The 19,355-nt window shown below is 33.5% G+C and overlaps 1 protein-coding gene across 1 annotated transcript; it reads left to right on the forward strand.

Annotated features, from left to right (window-relative positions):
* The first annotated feature begins 8,921 nt into the window (after positions 1–8,921).
* Positions 8,922–11,161, forward strand: LOC147411682 (ARM repeat superfamily protein). Its single transcript, XM_086451105.1, has 2 exons — positions 8,922–10,454; positions 10,731–11,161. The coding sequence occupies exons 1-2, from the start codon at positions 9,168–9,170 to the stop codon at positions 10,806–10,808; spliced, it is 1,365 nt and encodes a 454-aa protein (XP_086307231.1). The 5' UTR covers positions 8,922–9,167; the 3' UTR covers positions 10,809–11,161.
* Positions 11,162–19,355: the final 8,194 nt, after the last annotated feature.

Below are 19,355 nucleotides of genomic sequence, written 5' to 3' on the forward strand. Positions count from 1 at the left end.
TGAGTTGATTTTTTGTAAAGATGATCTCTATGATGAAAATATTATCTTAAAAAAATCAGTCAAATCTGAAATTTCTAACCCCATAAAAAATGATTTAGAATGTGGATTATCAATTTTTTACCAATAATTTGTAAATTATTTTTTATAGATTTAGAAATTTCAAATTAGGCTGATTTTTTGTGAGCATCATAGAGATCATCCTCACAAAAAATCAGCTCAATCCAAAATGTCTAACCCATATTTTGAAGAATCATTATTTTTACATATGTCCCGAGATCTGCCCCCAATTAAGGTTCATATTGTTAGTCCATGTAAGTAGGTGTAGCCGTTTAGGGTTTCCAGATGCACGGAACGGTGCGTTGGCGACCTCTTATTCAAGCTTAAAACATGGTCCACGCGCACCTGTACACATAAATGTGCTACTTTGAAAAGCGTATAGTCGGCTGTTATAATGTTATCTTCTTAATTGAATGAAAACAAACAACTTGACGAAGGTTCCTTCACAAGTTCGTAATCACAAATCGCAACAATGTATTTGAGCCACACGTACACACACACTCACTCCCCACGCACTCGCCTTGCTTTACCTCCAACTTTCCTTTTGATTGGAACACGAGAATAATTAAGGGATATGGGGCCCATACCTTAAATGAATTTGGTGGCATTATTCATGTTGATGTTGATGTCGATGTACATGCTTAAATCATTCAATTTCATTATTTCATCATAAATAATTCATTTGTCAACTAGTAATACAGCTAATTGTGGTTTATTTGCATTAGAGGACTGCTGGTTTTTTTTTTTTTTTTTTTTTTTTAATCAAGTCCATCAAGAAAGCTAATCAAACCAGGTTTATTTGTTTTTAAACTTAGAAGAAAAAAAAAATGTTGAAGAAAATAAATTATCTTATATAATATCTGTTGATGAGACTAGAGAGGGAATGGACATAAAATTAAAACAGTAATTCAGTTAAAAACCTTATGAAATTGGTAATATTAGATTTACCCCCTATAAATGCAATGTAGGTTTACTCTCCTCGACTGAACGTCAACCTCTCTTTTCCCTTTTCTTTGTTGAATTAATGCTGAAAATTTGATTTCATTCACATTTTTATTTAATAATTAAAATTTTGAAGGATATTTAAAAAAAGTAAAAAATTTACCATTAATTCATCAAGAAAAGAAAAAAAGGGATATTAACTTTTGGTAAAGGGGGTAAACCTAGTCTTGCATTTGGAGATGGGGAGGTAAACCTAAACCATGATAAAGTATGTAAAGTATAGATTTAGCATGGGCTCCCCAAAATAAGAACATCCAATCAAAATTGATGGACTAGAAATAATTCAAAACCATCAATTCTATCATCTTAAATGCTAGTGGATGTAGTACCATGTGCTTGACGCATATCAATCAATTTGAAAGAATTTTTTTACAAAACAAGTAATAAGATTAACTATGTTTTATATAGTTGATTAATGGTCAATCAAGAAACATCATATTAAAAAAATGAGTGTTATAGATGTAAAGGGTGTTTTTTTTTCCTTATCGATAGCAGATGTAGAGGTTAGTTCTAAATTTACTTCGAACACCTCAACGGAAGCTTTAATGGAAAGTCCTTACTCTTCAATCAAACTGGGGAACTAATGTAATCCTACCAAAAACCCTTCGATGCTCAAATTAGAATAGAAGTTGTAGAAAATAATAATTAGCAAAACTAAACAATTTTCTAAAAGTCCTTTCCCTCATGGCCTCATTTATCCTCTTTATAGGTTAATCTTATTTATTTACTACCCCTTTAGACACATCACTCATTTCCTTATTCATGAGGATTTAGGGTGATCATTTCCTGCATTTTAAGATTAACTAACAGAAAGTTCTTACAAAGTGAAAAATTATTTACTGAGGATAGAATTTGACTGTCATAGTTAATCATTCCTAAATTTCTAGGATGCTCTCTCGCTCCAGTTTAAAAAAATAACTAAAGTCACTCCAAACATCTACTATGTTCTACTCTTCCAACAGGTTATCAACTTGACTCAACTATACCGGGCTGATTAGCACCTCAAGTACCACAGGGTTGAGCTGTGCTAAAATACGATCTTGCCTAATCTTCCAACCTTTCTCAAATTTTTTCACCTGCTTATAACCAAGATTTAATTTGAATTCGATCCCATACAATAGATATTGAAAAAAATGAGTGAAAAAACTAGGAAAAAAAAAATTACTAGAAACGAACACACTAAAAAAAATGTAAAAAATAATTCCAAGAAATGATAAGTTTATAAAAAAAATAGTTGATAGTTTGGACATATTCAACGAAGTCTGATTTCAATCAAGTTGAAGGTTAGTATAACATTTTTCTTAAAAACAACATGTCAATATTATACTCACAATTCCATTTTTTTTTTCTTAAAAAAATATATTTCCCATCGATTTCCAATGCAATCATTCAGGACCTAAATCTTCAAGCAATTTGAAAGTAATAGGTCAATGGGATGTGTGGTTCAATGTGGACTTTAAACTAAAGTTGAAAGTCTTCTTTACGAACCAATTGAAAATATTAGCCTCCAACTATTGTTTTTAACTTAAAGCACCCATTTGCGTGTCTTTGCCACTTTTTATGCCTCTAATAATTACACGTGGCATAAACATTTTCATAAAAAAAAGTTCAATATGTTTCACTTTTGAATTTAACGATCCATTCAAATTTATCAGTGGTTGACATTAAAATTTCAAAACTAAAAGATCATTTGAAAAAGACTTGTCATCTTTAAAATACAAAGTCAAATTAATTAATTGGGGTTACGAAATATTTAAGCAAGCTTATGGTCGTGCCCCAAAAAGCTTTGAACAGGCATCCCACTTCAGAATTATGAAGAAACCCTTTTCATTGGATTATACATAATATTTTCAAGGAGGTATTTCAAATTTTGACAGAAATGTAAGGGTATGAAATAAATTCAAAATACCACATGTCTTGTAACGAGGAGGGTTTCTTCAAATTTTGAAGTGATCTTCCTGCTTCAAAGATGGACTCGATCGTGCCCATGTGGGATGTAAGCTGTTTTCTTCTAATATTGTCGGTTGGGGGTCCGCTTTAATCCCCAATTATCTTATTTTGGTTGATCTAACTCCAAATACTCCATCCAACACAATGTAATAATTCAATTTCTTCTACTTAGATTGAACTTTCTTCCATTAGGTAAACCTACCCACAAAGGTTGTCATACACCCACTGATATAATAATGGGACCAAGCCAATTTAAGAAAGTAAGTATTTTTACCTATTTGAACAGACTATGTAGATAGTAGGTGCACATTGGATCGGATAAATTCGATAATCGAATCAATTTGAAGTCTTTTAGATTGGATTGGTTTAGATACAGATTATAAAAATAAAAAAAATCGATTGATTTGATTCAATTCCGAATTAGGGGTATAATAGAACTGAACCAATCCGAGAATTGAACCAATATATATATATATATAATATAATATTAAAATATAAAAGGTAAAAACATTCAAACAATACTCAAATAATGTGTTATGCGTGATGCTTTATTTAATTTTAAATTTTAATTATTTTAATTTTACTATTAAAAATAATAAGTATAAGAATCGAGACCGATCCGAATCAAAGTTGGTTTGGATTGGTTCAGTTCCAAATGTGTAGAATCAATCATGTTTGGTTCAATTCCAATTTTGTCACAAATCTGAACTATGTACACTCCTAATAGATAGCTCAAGATTTTATTGTAGTGTATTAGCATAGTGAGTTGATGTTGGAATGATACTTTAAATAAGGGTGATGAATCGTAGTAATTTGAGGCCAAGGAATCTGTTCTTTCTATGGTCTCAAGTTCAAATCCCACTACCCATAAAAAATCTTGGTGGCCACGCACCGCTCCACGTAGTAGGGTATAGCCTGAGTGCAGGGCATAGGGACTAGTATGGTGCACGCAAGCTGGCCCGAATACCTTTCGTTATCAAAAAAATAGAAAAAGAGAGCAAATACTTGCAGATCATATACAACAGGTAACACTCCACAACGTGAAAAATACATATTACACCCCATCTTGTATAGTTGCACTTTAAAAAAAATGTAAATATTGCACTCTTACATACACGTCTATTTTTGGCATCTCTACCCAAAAACCCTTCATATGCACTAGTGAGACATACATGATTTAATGGGTCCCTCCAACTCAGCTCTAATTTCAAAGCTCTCACCAATTCGGACATTGTTTCAAATTTCTCACCAATTTAGTCATGGCTTCAAATTTCGGTTGTCTCACTTGATTGATTTGGTCGAGTCAACTAGGCAACTTCCCACTTTTCAACCATGGTTTCAAATTTATCACCAATTCAGTCATGATTTTATACATTGATTATCTCAACTTGAATGATTTGACCGAGTCGACTCGATGCGCAACACATAAGGGTATTATGGGAATTAGAAAAAAAATAGGGTTTCATTTTTATGATGGAGTGATATCTGTTGTATTTGATGTACAAGTATTCACTCCCTTAATTAATTAAATTACTCATATCACACCATTTGACTAAAAAGAAAATTGAACGAACCTGAGTTGAGAGCAAATCCTCTATAACCCATTTTTCATGTAGCTCTTTGTAATTATTATCAACGGTTGAAGGTGCATCACATCAAAAAGACAGTTATATATATATATATATATATATATATATATATATATATATATATATATATATATATATATATATATATATATATATATATATATAAAAGAGGACTGAATAGTTATTTTTAAATGTGATGTTGTGTGGATTGTAGAACAAGAGCGATAGGAAAAACATGCCATGGAAGATTTGCTCCAACACGAGTTTTTAATGAGTCGTGTTGGAGTAACATTGAATTTGACATCGTTTCAAACATTGGTGTGCACAAAATCATAGATGCTTTTCACTCATATTTAGATGAAAAGCATCTCTGGTTCTGTAGACACATCCGCGTTTACAATGTTTAAAACGATGTCAATCTCAATGTTATTTTAATATATTTTTTTTAATATTGAATAATGATTTTCTAACTAAAAGTCTTAACTCCGTCAATACTCGGCTGATGTGGCACGGATACGGAATCATAGAGTTTTTCTTCTCAAAATACACAACTGCACATCCATATTACAAAGAATGGTACTTTAGTTTGTGTTTTATTTATATTTATTTTAGCAATTTGACATAAAATACTATTGGCTGTGGTTGAGCGATTTCTGGAAGCCTAATAAATTAGACTAATCAAGTCATTTTCAAATCTACCTACTTTAGTACCATAAATTTTAGTAAATAGAACTTTTTGTGAGTAATAAAGGCCGTATTTTATATGAATAGATGAATCACGGTATCATGTTCCTCTGTAACATTATATATATATATATTGTTAACCGAGTGCTTGGGCCAGCTTGCACACACCATGACTAATCTCGGGGAGGACTACCACAGCAACCCACTGCCATGGTCCCCCAGTTAAATCATGAGAAAAACCCAAGAAAGGAATTGAACCTATGATGTGCGCCTAACCCACACTTCACGTGCTCGCCCTTATCACTTATGCAACTCATGGGTGGATTACATTTTATATTAATTTTACACAAACAGTTTATATTAATTTTACTTATTTTAATGTTATACAAATAATGACAAGAATATAAATATAACATTGGATAATTTTAAGATATACCTGTTGGTTTTTATGAAAATTAGAGATACCCAGGCCTACAACTTACACCCTTGACTACCTCTTGTGTTACAACCTATCTTACCCAATTTGCTTTTACTAGTTTGAACCACGAACTACTACGAAGTGAACCAATTCGCGGTATGGTTTGTATTGGATTTGAAAAATCAAGTGAATCACCGAATTTTGGTCGGATTCAGCGAATCAAATATTTTTTTATTTTATTTTTTTCATTGTTCATATTTAAATTTTAAATTATTTTATTTCTATTTAACTTAGAATTTTTTTGATATTATAATTGTAATTATAACTTGTATACTCAAACTACATATATGCACAAATGAACCAATCTAAGAAATCAAAGTGAACCCAAAAACGAAGTTTCTCTACCTATCCCTACGAACCGGGTTCACTTTAGATTGACTAACCATGAACTCCAAACCCAAATTCGAACCAACAAATCAGGTAAAACATAGGTTACAACAATAACAACAAAAACTTATCTTGAAGATTTGGGGTTTGATCAAATGGTCTATATTTTTTTATCTCACTTTGTGCAAAATCAATTGTCTTTAGTGATTCATAAATAAAAATTTCCTTTTTAATTTCTTGTAGAAAGCTTTTTTTTATTATATAAAAGTTCATTAATTTCACCCTCTTTAAATTATTTCAAACTTTTGTTGAAAAATCCTTTCTTCCTTCCCAAAATCCATCCTTTGAACATCTCTGAAAAGTATATCAGGCCATTGAGATTTGAAGATTGACGGTGAGGATAAAAAAGTATCTATGGGTACTTCATAAAAAAAGGAAATAAGAAAACAAATATTATTTTTACTAGATATTGGGGGGAGTATTCATTTTGTACTAGTCTCTTTCAAAGACCAATGTCAAAGGGTTATGTCATTTTGAAAATCTATCAGTACATCTAATTTCGGAAAGGATTTTTCTAACCTAAAGTATGTTTGATCGATTTAATCAAAAAACAAAATGATAAGGTAAGAGGAAAAATGCAAAGTTTTTATTGTTGAGTTTAATCCCACATCAAACATTCATTGCCTTGCCTCTCTCTTTATAAGCTCTTGGTCCTCTTTACTCATTGTCGATTTTAAATTAGACTCTCAAATTTAATATGGTATCAGAGCAGGCCTTTTTCTCTTTCACGTCACCCCCAATTCATATTTTCACCTTTAGTCCACATCGGACACAATCTGCCTTGTCTCTATCCTTATAAGCGCGTGGATTGAGTTTGGCATTTTTTTTTTCATATCTATTATAATAGTTTTAGAAACATTTTTGTCATTAAGTAAGGAAAATTCTAGAACTGCATCTTCATGTGGATCCAAAAATATGATGTAATTTCGTAGGGATTTAAATCACAAAATTTTAAAAATAAATTAAAAAACAATTATTTTTCATAATTGAATTATAATTTTAAATTTTGGGTATTTAGTGGCATTCTATTTTCAAGAAAAAAAAGGTTTTTCCTACAATAATTATTTTTACATTTGAATTATAATTTTAGATTTTTGGAGTTTGGTTGCAGTACATTTTCAAAAAAGAATTTTACTATGAATAAGTTTTTTTTTATTATTAATTTTTCAAGAGAGCTTCTATTGACACACTAACTTTTGCTAACACCATCCCAAATGTGCTAATTCTTTAGTTATTTACATATGAGTTGGAGTGGCATTAGCAAAAAATTGGTGTGGCAATAGAATCTCTCTTTTTAAAATCTCATTTATACCGTGAAATCTATAGGCACTCTCGTTTGATTGGCATTCTCGTTTTTTAAAGTTGTGTGCCAGATTATCCCTACTCTGAGAAATTTGGGTTTGGGCATATCCAAAATCCAACCCAGAACCGACCCGTTTCATACGCACAAACATAAAGTGATTCTGTGATTTCAAAGGTACTTCCAATTCAGAATATCACACGCCTTTTAAAAAAAAAGAAAGAAAACATGCGACCTGTAAAAATCATGATGAGCCTCACAAGTGCAACTTTACAGGTACTATATACTAAGGGCATAAAACATCCGATCTTCGTTTAATCAACATTATTTAATTTTTAATGAAAGGTCAGTGTTTGCACGTGTCATTTCGAATGTGGGGCCATGATTTTTTTGTTAAGTTTAACTTTTTTGATGATCATAAGAGGAGCACTTACTCGATGCATGCGACGTATAAGCGTTGCATGTGCCCTAAGACTAGTCCTTGAACAAGACCATGATATATGAATTAGGTAAAGCCCAACTACGAGTCTGATCTATTGTTTCTAAGGATATCTAATTACTTTTCATTTGAAATGTATATTTTATTAGATTTTTCTCTTTCTTGATCGTTTGAATATTTTTTTCACTATCTTCTAAGTTCGGAGTTGGATTTAAGTTAAAATTTAAATTCTTGAGATCTACAAACATTAAGGGAAGAATTTTTTTTGCACATAAAAAAATCAATCTGAGATTGAGTCGTGCTACACTGACTTCGATACATTGTGTTCAACACTACACTGACATGATAGTACAAAGATAACCGTAATTTCTTTCCTCGAGATGTAACTTAAAGAAATCAACAATCCTTTATGCAATGTCACGGGAGATGCTATCAATATAGGTGGTAGCCTTATGATTGGTTAATATCAATTCTGTGAAAGTGTTTATTGACTTTTCGTTTTAAAAAAAAAAGATCTTAGGAAAAAGAAGGTTTACATTTACATAAATTCTTTTAGAGAATTGCTATTGCTATACCTATTATTTTTTCTAACACCATTTCAAGACGGTGTAATTCTTATTTTTTACATGAGTCATGATGAGTGCACGCGATAAAATCGTATTGACATGGCAAGGGTGTAGAACCTTAGATCTTTTTTTTTTTTTTTTCCGGGATACACAAGAAAAAAGATCTGCTATTCTATGTCTTTGCCACATGAGCTGCGTATAAACCGTGTACGATAAACCGTGTGCATTCATCATTACTCTTCTTACATATGAATTAACGTGGCGTTAGCAATGGTTGGTGCGGCAGTAGAATCTCCCTTCTTTTAACTATTGGCCTCAAACCCCGTTACACAGTGCTGTAAAGTTCTCAGCACCATTGGATCTTCAATCGTGGTAATTTTATCTGATTGCGAGGGCGAGGCAAGTAAAAAACAATTACAGTGATAGCGACTGTTTCACCGAATCTTTCCCATATTTAAAGCCAAGCCGAGCATTAGGACCACCAAAACATCAAGGACAGCCACGAGAATAAGAATAGCACTCCACCAGTCTTGTCTCTCTCCAGCTTTTTTCACAGATTCTCATCATCGCTTTGCCTTCTCTCTTTCGAATTTCTAGGGCACTCGCTCACTCTCTGCAACTATGAATCTCTCTTGAAATTCATCTCAGTAACTGCAAATCCTTCACCTCAATTTGTTTTTCTAGGTCTTGTCGATCGATTCGAATTGAGGTGACCATGGTTTCACTCGAAGGTTCTCAGATTCCTTCAACTCAAGCGTTCTTTTCTTCGCCTTCTTCGTCTATATCTTCATCTAAGATCCAGAGATCTCAAGGTCGATCCATGAGAACGATTCGCTCTAATCTCTTCCAAAATGATCGATCCTGCTCATTTACTGGTTCGGTTGGAGGGAGATCTGTTGGAAACTCAGAAAATTTGACAGATTCAGTCATCGATTTCAGACTCACTGAGCTCGCTACAGAGAACAGAAAATCCTGTTCAGAGTCCGATTATTTTGATCTATCTCAATCTTTCAGCGACATATCTGCTTGTAGCAGCGATATCTCTGGAGAGTTGCAGAGATTAGCTTGTCTTCCAATATCAGAAGATTTGGAGTGTGATGGAGCATCAAATCAGGATCCTCAGCCATTGTTAGGGTTTCTACAACGCGAGAAGCTCACATCAGAGATCTTCGAGAGCATTTCTCCAGAGAATCTCGAACCAGCTGTGAAGATCTGTGTTGAAGGACTTAAATCTGCGTCTGTAGCTGTGAAACGTTCTGCTACAGCCAAACTACGTCTCCTCGCGAAGAACAGATCGGAAAATCGAGCTTTGATTGGTGAATCTGGCGCGATCCCAGCTTTGATTCCTCTACTCCGCAGCAGTGATCCGTGGACTCAAGAACACGCGGTAACAGCTTTGTTCAATCTCTCTCTCCACGAAGAAAATAAAACCTTGATCACCGACGCTGGAGCTATAAAACCACTTGTGTACGCTTTGAAAACTGGCACGGAAGCATCGAAGCAGAACGCAGCTTGTGCTCTCCTCAGTCTCTCATTGATTGACGACAACAAGATCTCTATCGGTGCATGCGGAGCGATCCCCCCTTTGGTTTCTCTCCTCTTGTACGGTTCAAATCGAGGGAAGAAAGATGCCCTTACAACTCTCTACAAACTCTGCTCCACAAAGCAGAACAAAGAGAGGGCGGTGAACGCGGGAGCTGTGAAACCTCTTGTGAATTTGGTTTCTGAGCAGGGGAGCGGTTTAGCTGAGAAGGCCATGGTGGTTTTGAGCATCTTGTCTTGTACTAGAGAGGGCAAAACCGCTATTGTGGAGGAAGGCGGTATATCTGTTTTGGTTGAAGCGATCGAGGACGGGTCCGTGAAGGGGAAGGAATTTGCTGTGCTGACTCTTCTGCATCTCTGTGCGGACAGTGTTAAGAACAGAGGGCTACTGGTGAGGGAAGGTGGGATACCTCCGCTTGTTTCATTGTCTCAATCAGGAACAGCTCGAGCCAAACACAAGGTATGATTTTGGATTGGATTCACAATTTGTTTATTTTTCTTAATTTCTTTGATAATGAAAGCCATAAGCCCATAACACGCTGAGTTAATTCTATTAGATTTAGTAGAGAGACGCCATCTCTATCCACAATTGTTCACACATATCAATTAATTGCACGCATATCAATCTAGGGCAGTCTTCCGAAGCAGCCTGGATGGACTGTTCATGCATCATTTATGACTGTTGGATTACTTCTAACAGAGATTTGGGATCTCGATTTGTGTTATTTTTGGGCAGGCTGAGACACTACTTGGGTATTTAAGAGAGCCTAGACAAGAAGCTTCATCTTCAAGACCTCAAGAGGTATTTGTTTGACTAGTTGGTCGTTGATGTACATAGTGAATGTCGTCTATGGTTTGTATAGTGTGGTTGATAAAAGTTATTAGAAGTAGGAGAAGATAGTTCTTAGGTTGAAATTAGCTGACTATTAGGATATGATTAACAAGATTTTGAGTTTTTGGAGAAGAAAAAATTGTGATATGTGTTTATGGTGATGTGAGGATTTGATTTGTGATCCTGGTCTTTTGTTTGGGTGATCCAAATTCTGTTAAAAAAATATCTAATTTCGGAATTTGCTTGTAGTAGTGTGAAAAGAGCTTGGAATGTAAGATTTGTGATCTATTTTGTACCATTTTGTTTATCAATCTGTTCGATTTGGTTTGTGTTTATTTCTTCAATGTAAATAGAGCAACCATCACTATCTTTTATGTTATAAGCTTCTCATACAGCTTTTAATAGAATGGAGTTAAAGGGGTCCAAGAAGTAACTTGTTTGAATGATCCCAACAGTTTACTATGTGACCTTTTAATCTGTAGTATTAATCCCATCGGCTGGTAAAACTCCCTCGCAACCACTCTCTCTGCATTCAATAAGTCTAAGATTCCTTCTCAAATAGCCATCAAATTAATGATTTGTAGGTTAAAAATTGCCTTAAAGGTTGGTTTCATTTTTATGAAAGCAAAGTAGTTTTCTAATACTATTATTATTATTATTATTTTGCAATGATTTTTAAAATTGTTATTTCGTCACCCATTCATATATTTGATGTCATGATTGTGTAATTCTTTGTCCACTTTGTTATTACATCTAGTGATAAAGTTTGGTATTTTTTATGGAAAAATATAATATTAAACAAATATAATATTTAATCAGGACTTTTCTAAAACTTTGAGAACTAATCAGGATTATATTTTCAATAGAAAGATTTTCCTGAACTAATCCAGTTCTTTGGATGGTTGTGGATTGGATAATATTAACAAAACATTCTAACACTTCACATATATATATTCATACTTATATAAATTAACACCTAGTTTTAAAGTTCTACATTTTCCTTTTTGGTGGCATGTTTTTTAAAATTTGTGTGTTTCTTGTTCATCTATCTTATCTTATGTACTAAAGTCTCTTGTATGGTCTATATTTAATGTTGTTCTGTTTATATTAATTTCATTTGTTTTGTTAATGTCAATGTATTTAACCTAACTTCTTTCATCTGTGTTTGATGGCGCACTTGTTTCCAAACTCTATACTCTTCTATCGCATGGATCATTATTGTATCCTAAGCCTTATTTTACCCTTCACTATGCTTCCTTGCCTTTATGCCACTTGGTACTCTTCTGCTGTAAAAGTTCTTTGCCTTTGCTTTGTGCCTTTAAAAAAAATAATAATAATAAATCTCACCCTACCAACCCCACCAGAAGATATCCAAAATATTTTGTTGTTTGTCGTTATGACTTTGAATTGGCTGGCACTGGCACTGCAGATACCTTTAGTGTTTGGATCCTTGCATCCACTCACCCTCATTTTGCAGGACTGTTTGAATCACCTGCCGACAACTCTCTCTTTCTCTCTCTCAACTTTGTCTGTGTAGTGATGAACAATTTTTTTTTATTTAATGTAGACACCGGTTATGGATCTAGAAATGTAGCTGTCTGAATTCGCTCAGTTACTCCATGGGGTCTTGCATCCCCTTACAGTACATACTGGCCCAACTGATACGAACTAAGATCCATTCAGATCTTGGGTCATGGTTATAGTTGGGATTGTTTGATAACTTAAATAAGATGTGCAGGAGTGACTGGTTCTAGACAAGGAGAGCAATATATATTGCTTGAATGCCCAAATGTATTTCAGCCAGCATCAATGGAAAAAAAATGGGAAAAATTACTTAAAGGACCTGTTGGAGGGATTTCTTTCTAAATAGTCCCAAAGTTTGGGGCCATAGCTTTATTGTCCATTTAATACACATTTTATTTCTTAATGGTCCCTCAATATTGTTGAGCTCACCATAGTTTTTTTTTTATTGTCAAACTCACCATTTTTTATTTTATCTAGTTCAACATTAAAATGCACTTCTTTTTTTTTTTATAGTTTTTCCAATTAAAATACATGGAAAGATCAATTAAAAACTTGTGTAAATGATTTCAAAACAAAAGAATCATCGTTGATCGATTTTCATAAATAAATAAATAAAACAAAGTAAAATTTTTTGAAAAAATCCTAATTTTTTATATGTATCTTGAAAATTATTGAAAAAAATCCTTGAAAATGGCATTTTCTTTATTCTCAAATCCTTTATGCTTGAATGAAGTCTCCAAAACTCAATTGGGACATTGGAAATCCATTTTTTGGATGAAACATCAAGTACTATCACTTAGGGCACATTTGGCCTTCCAATTGTGAGAAATGTGGGAAGTGAGGTTCATGGACTGATTAGAAAGAAAAGTTTTACAAAATGGATTATTACAAGAGTTGTTAAAATTTAGGGACTAATTAGTATAAAAAAAAACCCTCTGCCAAGGTCCTTTTAAGTAAAAAATTCTATGAACGCCTTTATCACCAAATGTGGCGGGCTGGAGGCATATAAGCCCAAGGTAAAACCCAAAAAGATGATGAGAAATGAAAGTGTGTTATGTAGGCTTGTCATCTCAGGCCCAGGGTGCTGATAGTCGTTGAAGTTGCTATGGTTACAGTATTCACATGGATATTTATGATGAAAGCTTTATTGGCACATCAACTTTTACTTATAACACACCAATCCTCTATTATGATATCCAAATGAAAAAGGAAGAGTGCAAATCTAGTGGGGGAGTATAGTCCAAATTCATTAATGTGAGAATTGGAGAAGTGAATCTGTTCATTATTTTTATTTTTAAATTTCTTTTTTGTTTTGAGGGTGTAGGTGTTCCCATAATAACTGTTAAAAGTTCATCTAAGTTGGTCTCAAGCATGGTTTTAAATCTGGCTCAAGACCGAGATGACTCGTCCAAGTCATTTGGATATTGTTCAAGAATGAGTGGGACATTCAATGAGAATCGTCTTGCACCATATCTTGTTAGAAAACCAAGATGACTAGGGTGATATTTTAAAAATCTTGGTCGAGTCAGTAAAACTAGATAATAATATGTAGAATCAAACAAATGAGAAAATCTAAATTACTAATTCTCCTAACAAATCAAGGAAACAAAAAAGATTTCATAGAAGAAATCCCTGAATTCTTTTAAAATACATGCACCAAAAAGATAGGAGCCCCAAAACAATAACAATTGGCTTCATGAATGTCCAACTCATTCCTTTGCAAACAAAATGAAATTTCACAAAATTTTCTTGTGCGACCTAAAGACAAACATACTCCAACTTTAGAAAAAGTGTCAAAATTGATATTGGAAAAACTACATCAATGTCCATAAGAGAAGTGAAATTTGATCCAATGGCTCTTGTGAAACTACGGGGAATGAAAATATCGCTCACATATTGACCTTAGCCTTACAGAAGAAAAAATAGGCTAACAATTGGGATGCCTATAGAAAGTATGAGATTCACAGTTGTAATTGTTTTTAAAGTGCCTAACCAGATTGAAAAAAAAAAAAAAAAATCCCTTAGAATTCCATTATGGCTCTCCGTCCACAACCAAGCATCCTCTCTAGATGGATCATTGGAATTTCATAGATACACCTAATAAGAGAAGTCAAGGAATCAATCTCTCATTCATTAAAGTTTCTCCTCAAAAATGATGTTCGAGGAACTTATGCCTTTAATTCACACCAAACTTTTGAAATGGTTCAATTTTTTTTTTTTTTTAATTGTCTAAAATTATGTATGTCTCATCAATTTGATTTTTGATGGATAGACAAATTGCACCAACAATCTTTCCAAAACTGAACCTTATCACTCTTCTCAACTTTGAAAACAGTCCAATGTATGAATTCAACCAAAAAGTTGATAAATCCTCTCCACAGTGCAACCAGAAGATCTAGAGGCCGTTCTGTTCCCACCCAAGCTACCATTGCCCTATTTAGACTTAATTACCTGACTCCATGGACTATTTTCTTTGACCCGAAACAGCTATGAAGAATTTGCTTAAGGCGACGTGCTCATTTGATGCACAACTTGAATTCCTAAACCCCAACCTTCTTTGGAATACAAATATTCCTCCACTCCGACATATTCGGGTTCTGATGCTCTAGTTTGAAATATTTTGGAGAGAGAGAGAAAGTAAGAGAGACAAAAGAAGAGAGTGTATTTCTCTCCCCCTATCTCTCTCTATTTGTTGGCGGTAAAAAATGATGACAGTTGTAAAATATTTTACTGGAACTGAATTTGTGGAGAGTCAAATGACTGTCCACAATAAAATGCCTAGCAGATAGCCTCTCTGCATTGGAGTTGCTCTAAGAATGGAAAAGAGTGACAAGAAATACATCGAAACACTGGCTAACGTGATTTTCATTAAGAATAATTTTTAACCATTTGACAAGAACCTGGATTTCCAAGATCCTAACATAGAATTTACCATTGCAATTGCAAGTGGGATATGAACCCACATTATGTACAAAATCCTTACTAGAAAACTTCAGACCTTAATTTTTCAGATGTTGATGGCAAGGCCAAACACCACCTCAAAACATTACCACTACTTTTAGAGAAAGACTCGATGACACATGCCCCCCTACGCCCCATCACAGAATCATAAATCATTTGCCTTAGGATACACAAGAAAAGGATTTATGTTTATGTGTATCCTGAGATAATGATTTACAATTATGTGATGAGGAGTTAGGGGGATGTGTGTCAGAAAATCATTACTCTTTGACAAATCTAACTTAAATAGATGAAAGTGTCCACAAATAATAATGTATCATCTGCCAACCAAAGATAAGTCACCATTGGACTCTATTCATTCTTCAAAAATCAATACAATTGCCCCTCTCTTTTCCATGGCCCTATTAACTAGTTTACCCAAGTATTCAATCACATGTCACAATCAATTGGCCAACTAATCTTGTGGATGTTTAGCAACCCTACACACTAAAAGTTGAATTGATTGGTGACTTTTACCCAAAAGAGAAAAAGATAAAGATTAAAAATAAATAATGCAAACTTAAATGACTAGATTCATTAGTGAAACATAATTGAATCTAACAACTATGAGGGACCAAGAGATTAACCAAACATTCATAAGTTGGGGTGTATTTAATGGCCTTTTGGGATGTATTTATAAAGGAGTCGTGATTTTCTAATTAAATTTTTCACTTGATCTGTACTTGGCTGACGTGGCAAGAGCACAAAATCATAAACCTTTTCCTTCAAGATACACAAGGAAAAAAGATCAACGGTTCTATGACCTTGCCACGTCAGATCAAGTGAAAATTTTCGAGTCAGAAAATCATTAGCGTTTATAAAATCGAAAACACTTACCTCAACTCACGATTGAGGCTCTACACTCCATCAAACGGGCTTTTGAGATGCTAAAGGATTCTCAAGGAAAATGTATCTCTATAAATAAAAAAAAACTCTACTATTCCCTAGAAGATAATACAAATCTCTATGAAATATGATAAAAGGCATTGTTAATTTTTATCTTAGTTTTTCCTACTATTTAAATATAAAAAACAAGAAGCTTGTTTCAAATACTATATATCATAAGACATTGGAGGAAAACATAAAATAAGACACAGCATTAGATAGTGCCTTGGCACTTTTACTGAGTGGGAGGTTAGCTACTAAAGCAACACCATATGTCTTTTTTTTTTTTTTTTCTTTATTGAGTCATGACTCATGACTCATCTATCATTTTCATGCATTTATTTTTCTCACTAAGTGGATAACAAAAGTATAATTGCTATCATCAAAGTCATATCCTAAAACAAGTTAGATTTGGATAAATAAATTATGTTCTCCTATTCAATTATGTCTAAAGTCGAGTTTCCTATTAATTTCTAATTGATCTGTATCTGTTTTCATTATATCAATCCATGTTTTTTTTCTTCTTCTTCTTTTAATTGTTTTTAAGTCTTCAACATGCACTTTCCTTCTATTTAAGACTCTTAATTCTAATAAGAATAATGCTGAAGTGACCTAAAGATTGGACCTCACATCGCACACCTTGAATTGAAAGTGTATGGGAACCATAGATACTTTCCTTGAGATATGAGTGAAAAAACTGTTGAGTTTAGTCCCATATCGGACACAAATTGTCTTGTCTTTCCTTATAAGCTCCTGGGCATTTCCATTGATTGCCAATTGATTTTGAGTTGGACTCTCAAATTTATCATGATATCAAAACAGGCTTTTCTCTCCCCCAATTGATTTTGAGTTGGACCCCCAAATTTATCAAAAGCATGCATGGTTCCTATCCACTTTCATGTCAAGATTTGCGATATTAGGTCCAATCTTGGGGTCACTGCAACATGGCTCTTCCAACAATCAAATTACGTTATACATCACTAAACCATCTCAATTGCTTTTATTTTCTTAGTTTATTATATATCAAGGTTATTCCTATATTTTTTGAATTTGTTCATTTGTTATATTAATTTTCATAATCTTTTTATTCATGAAACATACCACATAATACCATTTCACGAATTTTTGATAAAAATATAGGGTTTCCATGGCCAAAAGGATTCCATATATTTTTGATGATTGAGGGAGAGAAAAGAGTTTTCTTACATAGTCCAAAAGATCAATGTCACACTTAGTCGGTTTATGTCCCTAGACTAGAACAGATTCTTCGACTAGATCAAGTGGACCACCTCTAAATTTAGACTCACTCGATATCACTCTTGTAGTATATGGGTCATTTATTGGTTTGGGTAATTTATCTCTCCTTGAGGAGGATTTATGGAAGTATACAATAAATCTTGGTCACAAAATAGTAGTAATGAACCAAACAATTCTGACCAAGAGTAATCGACAGATTGTGAGGTTAAGTCTCGCAAAATAGAGATTCGAGGATATTAAAATCCGAAGATTCAAAGGAGGGATTCAAGCCTGGTGAATTGATGGAATAGAAAAGGTTTGGGAAATGGGTACAATAATACTTACCAAATCTTTTCTAAGACTTGAGATTTCGAGAAGTTATACTTCTAACTAAAAAGATGAATGATCCATTTTGAAATATCTTTCATGCCCAACTATTAAAATGAGTGACCTCTTGATAGCTCCAAGGGGTTGGCCTAGTGCCAAGACGAACTTTGATAAGCTCCTTAGAAAGGATAGGTCAAGTGTTTGAAATCCCACGAAGCAATGAATTCCTTGGAGCCAACCCCCACGGTTTGGTTGACCCTTGACTCAACCAATTGCACGTAGGACTTCCTATGGGGGTGATGCATGTCACCGTGGGATTAGTCTCACCTGCAAAGTGGGGATACCAACCATGGGCAGATTTAGAGTGGGGGCACTTGCCCCCACAAGAGTTTTCAAATTCTATGGATTAATGTGTTATTGCGACAGATTTTTGCAGCGGATAAAAAAATCTATTATTATTGCCCTTACAAAAAAAATTTCCACTCTTAATTGCCCCCACAACTATTTTTTTCACTCTTAATTGTCCTTAAAAAAAAAATTTATACTATTGATTGCCCCCACATGAGCAAAATCCTAATTTCGTCCTTGATACCAACGATAACCAAAACAAAACAAAAAATAATGTCTTGATATTTTGAATGGTGATCCCAAAGAAATGTACTTATATGTATGTCAGGGAAATGTGTTCGTCAAAATACTTGGAAGAAGATGACAACGATAAAAATGTTATATATATATTAGATAAATTAATTTGTTTCATTTAATATAAACAAACAAGTTTTTTTTTTTTTTAATGCTTTAAAATAAGAGTCGCGATCTAGAACGATATCCCGTCCTATAACAATGTTGGGTGTCTTAATTTTTAATTTTATGTAAATTCATTTTATGTTGCCAAGATCAAATGAATATTTCTAATAAGACAACCAAAACACAAACATCAAGCGATTGCCAAACACTTTCTGAATTAAATTTAAAGACTTTAATAATAGTTAAATGATGGTCTTGAGTGTCAAAAGTAAGAATTATTTTGGTTTGGTAGGCATCAATAATTGGAATAAGGTGTAGACAATTAGGAGAATCACAAGTGGAAAGCTAAACGACATCATTGTGTAGAGTTTCCTCACTAAATTATGGTTGAAGGGATCAAGTCAGTTACTTTCACCTAAACCTCTCTTACCTACAAAAAGAAGTCCCACTATATTAGTAAATTAAAGCTTACAAGAAGAGTATCTCAGCCATCATGTAGTCCCTGAATCTCTTGTGAAAATATATTAAATCAAAGTATTTTGGATAAATCAGTAAAGGAAATATACTTAAATGAACATTGTGAAAGTTGTTAAGTCTCGTAAATTTGGAATTAAAAAATATATATTTTGTACATTTTACGGCTTAAAGTAGGGCATAAAATGGGTCAGATTTTATTCGAAATCCAAGTGAATCCAAAATCTGAATTTAGCCGGTTTAGACTCTTAGAGTAGATTCGATTAAAAAAACAGGTTGAATATTGTTTGATGTCCCTTAATCTGAGTAGTATCTGGGTTGGATACAAATCCATCC

The sequence above is a fragment of the Akebia trifoliata genome, chromosome 1 (assembly GCF_017979445.1).
Source record: "Akebia trifoliata isolate Shusen 1 chromosome 1, ASM1797944v1, whole genome shotgun sequence".
Taxonomy (NCBI): domain Eukaryota; kingdom Viridiplantae; phylum Streptophyta; class Magnoliopsida; order Ranunculales; family Lardizabalaceae; genus Akebia; species Akebia trifoliata.

Bases quoted from the DNA above. Each gene is read 5' to 3' on its own strand.
- LOC147411682 (XM_086451105.1), top strand. From the start codon at position 9,168: ATGGTTTCACTCGAAGGTTCTCAGATTCCTTCAACTCAAGCGTTCTTT. The intron at 10,455-10,730 runs GTATGATTTTGG...ATTTTTGGGCAG, and splicing joins CAGCTCGAGCCAAACACAAG to GCTGAGACACTACTTGGGTA.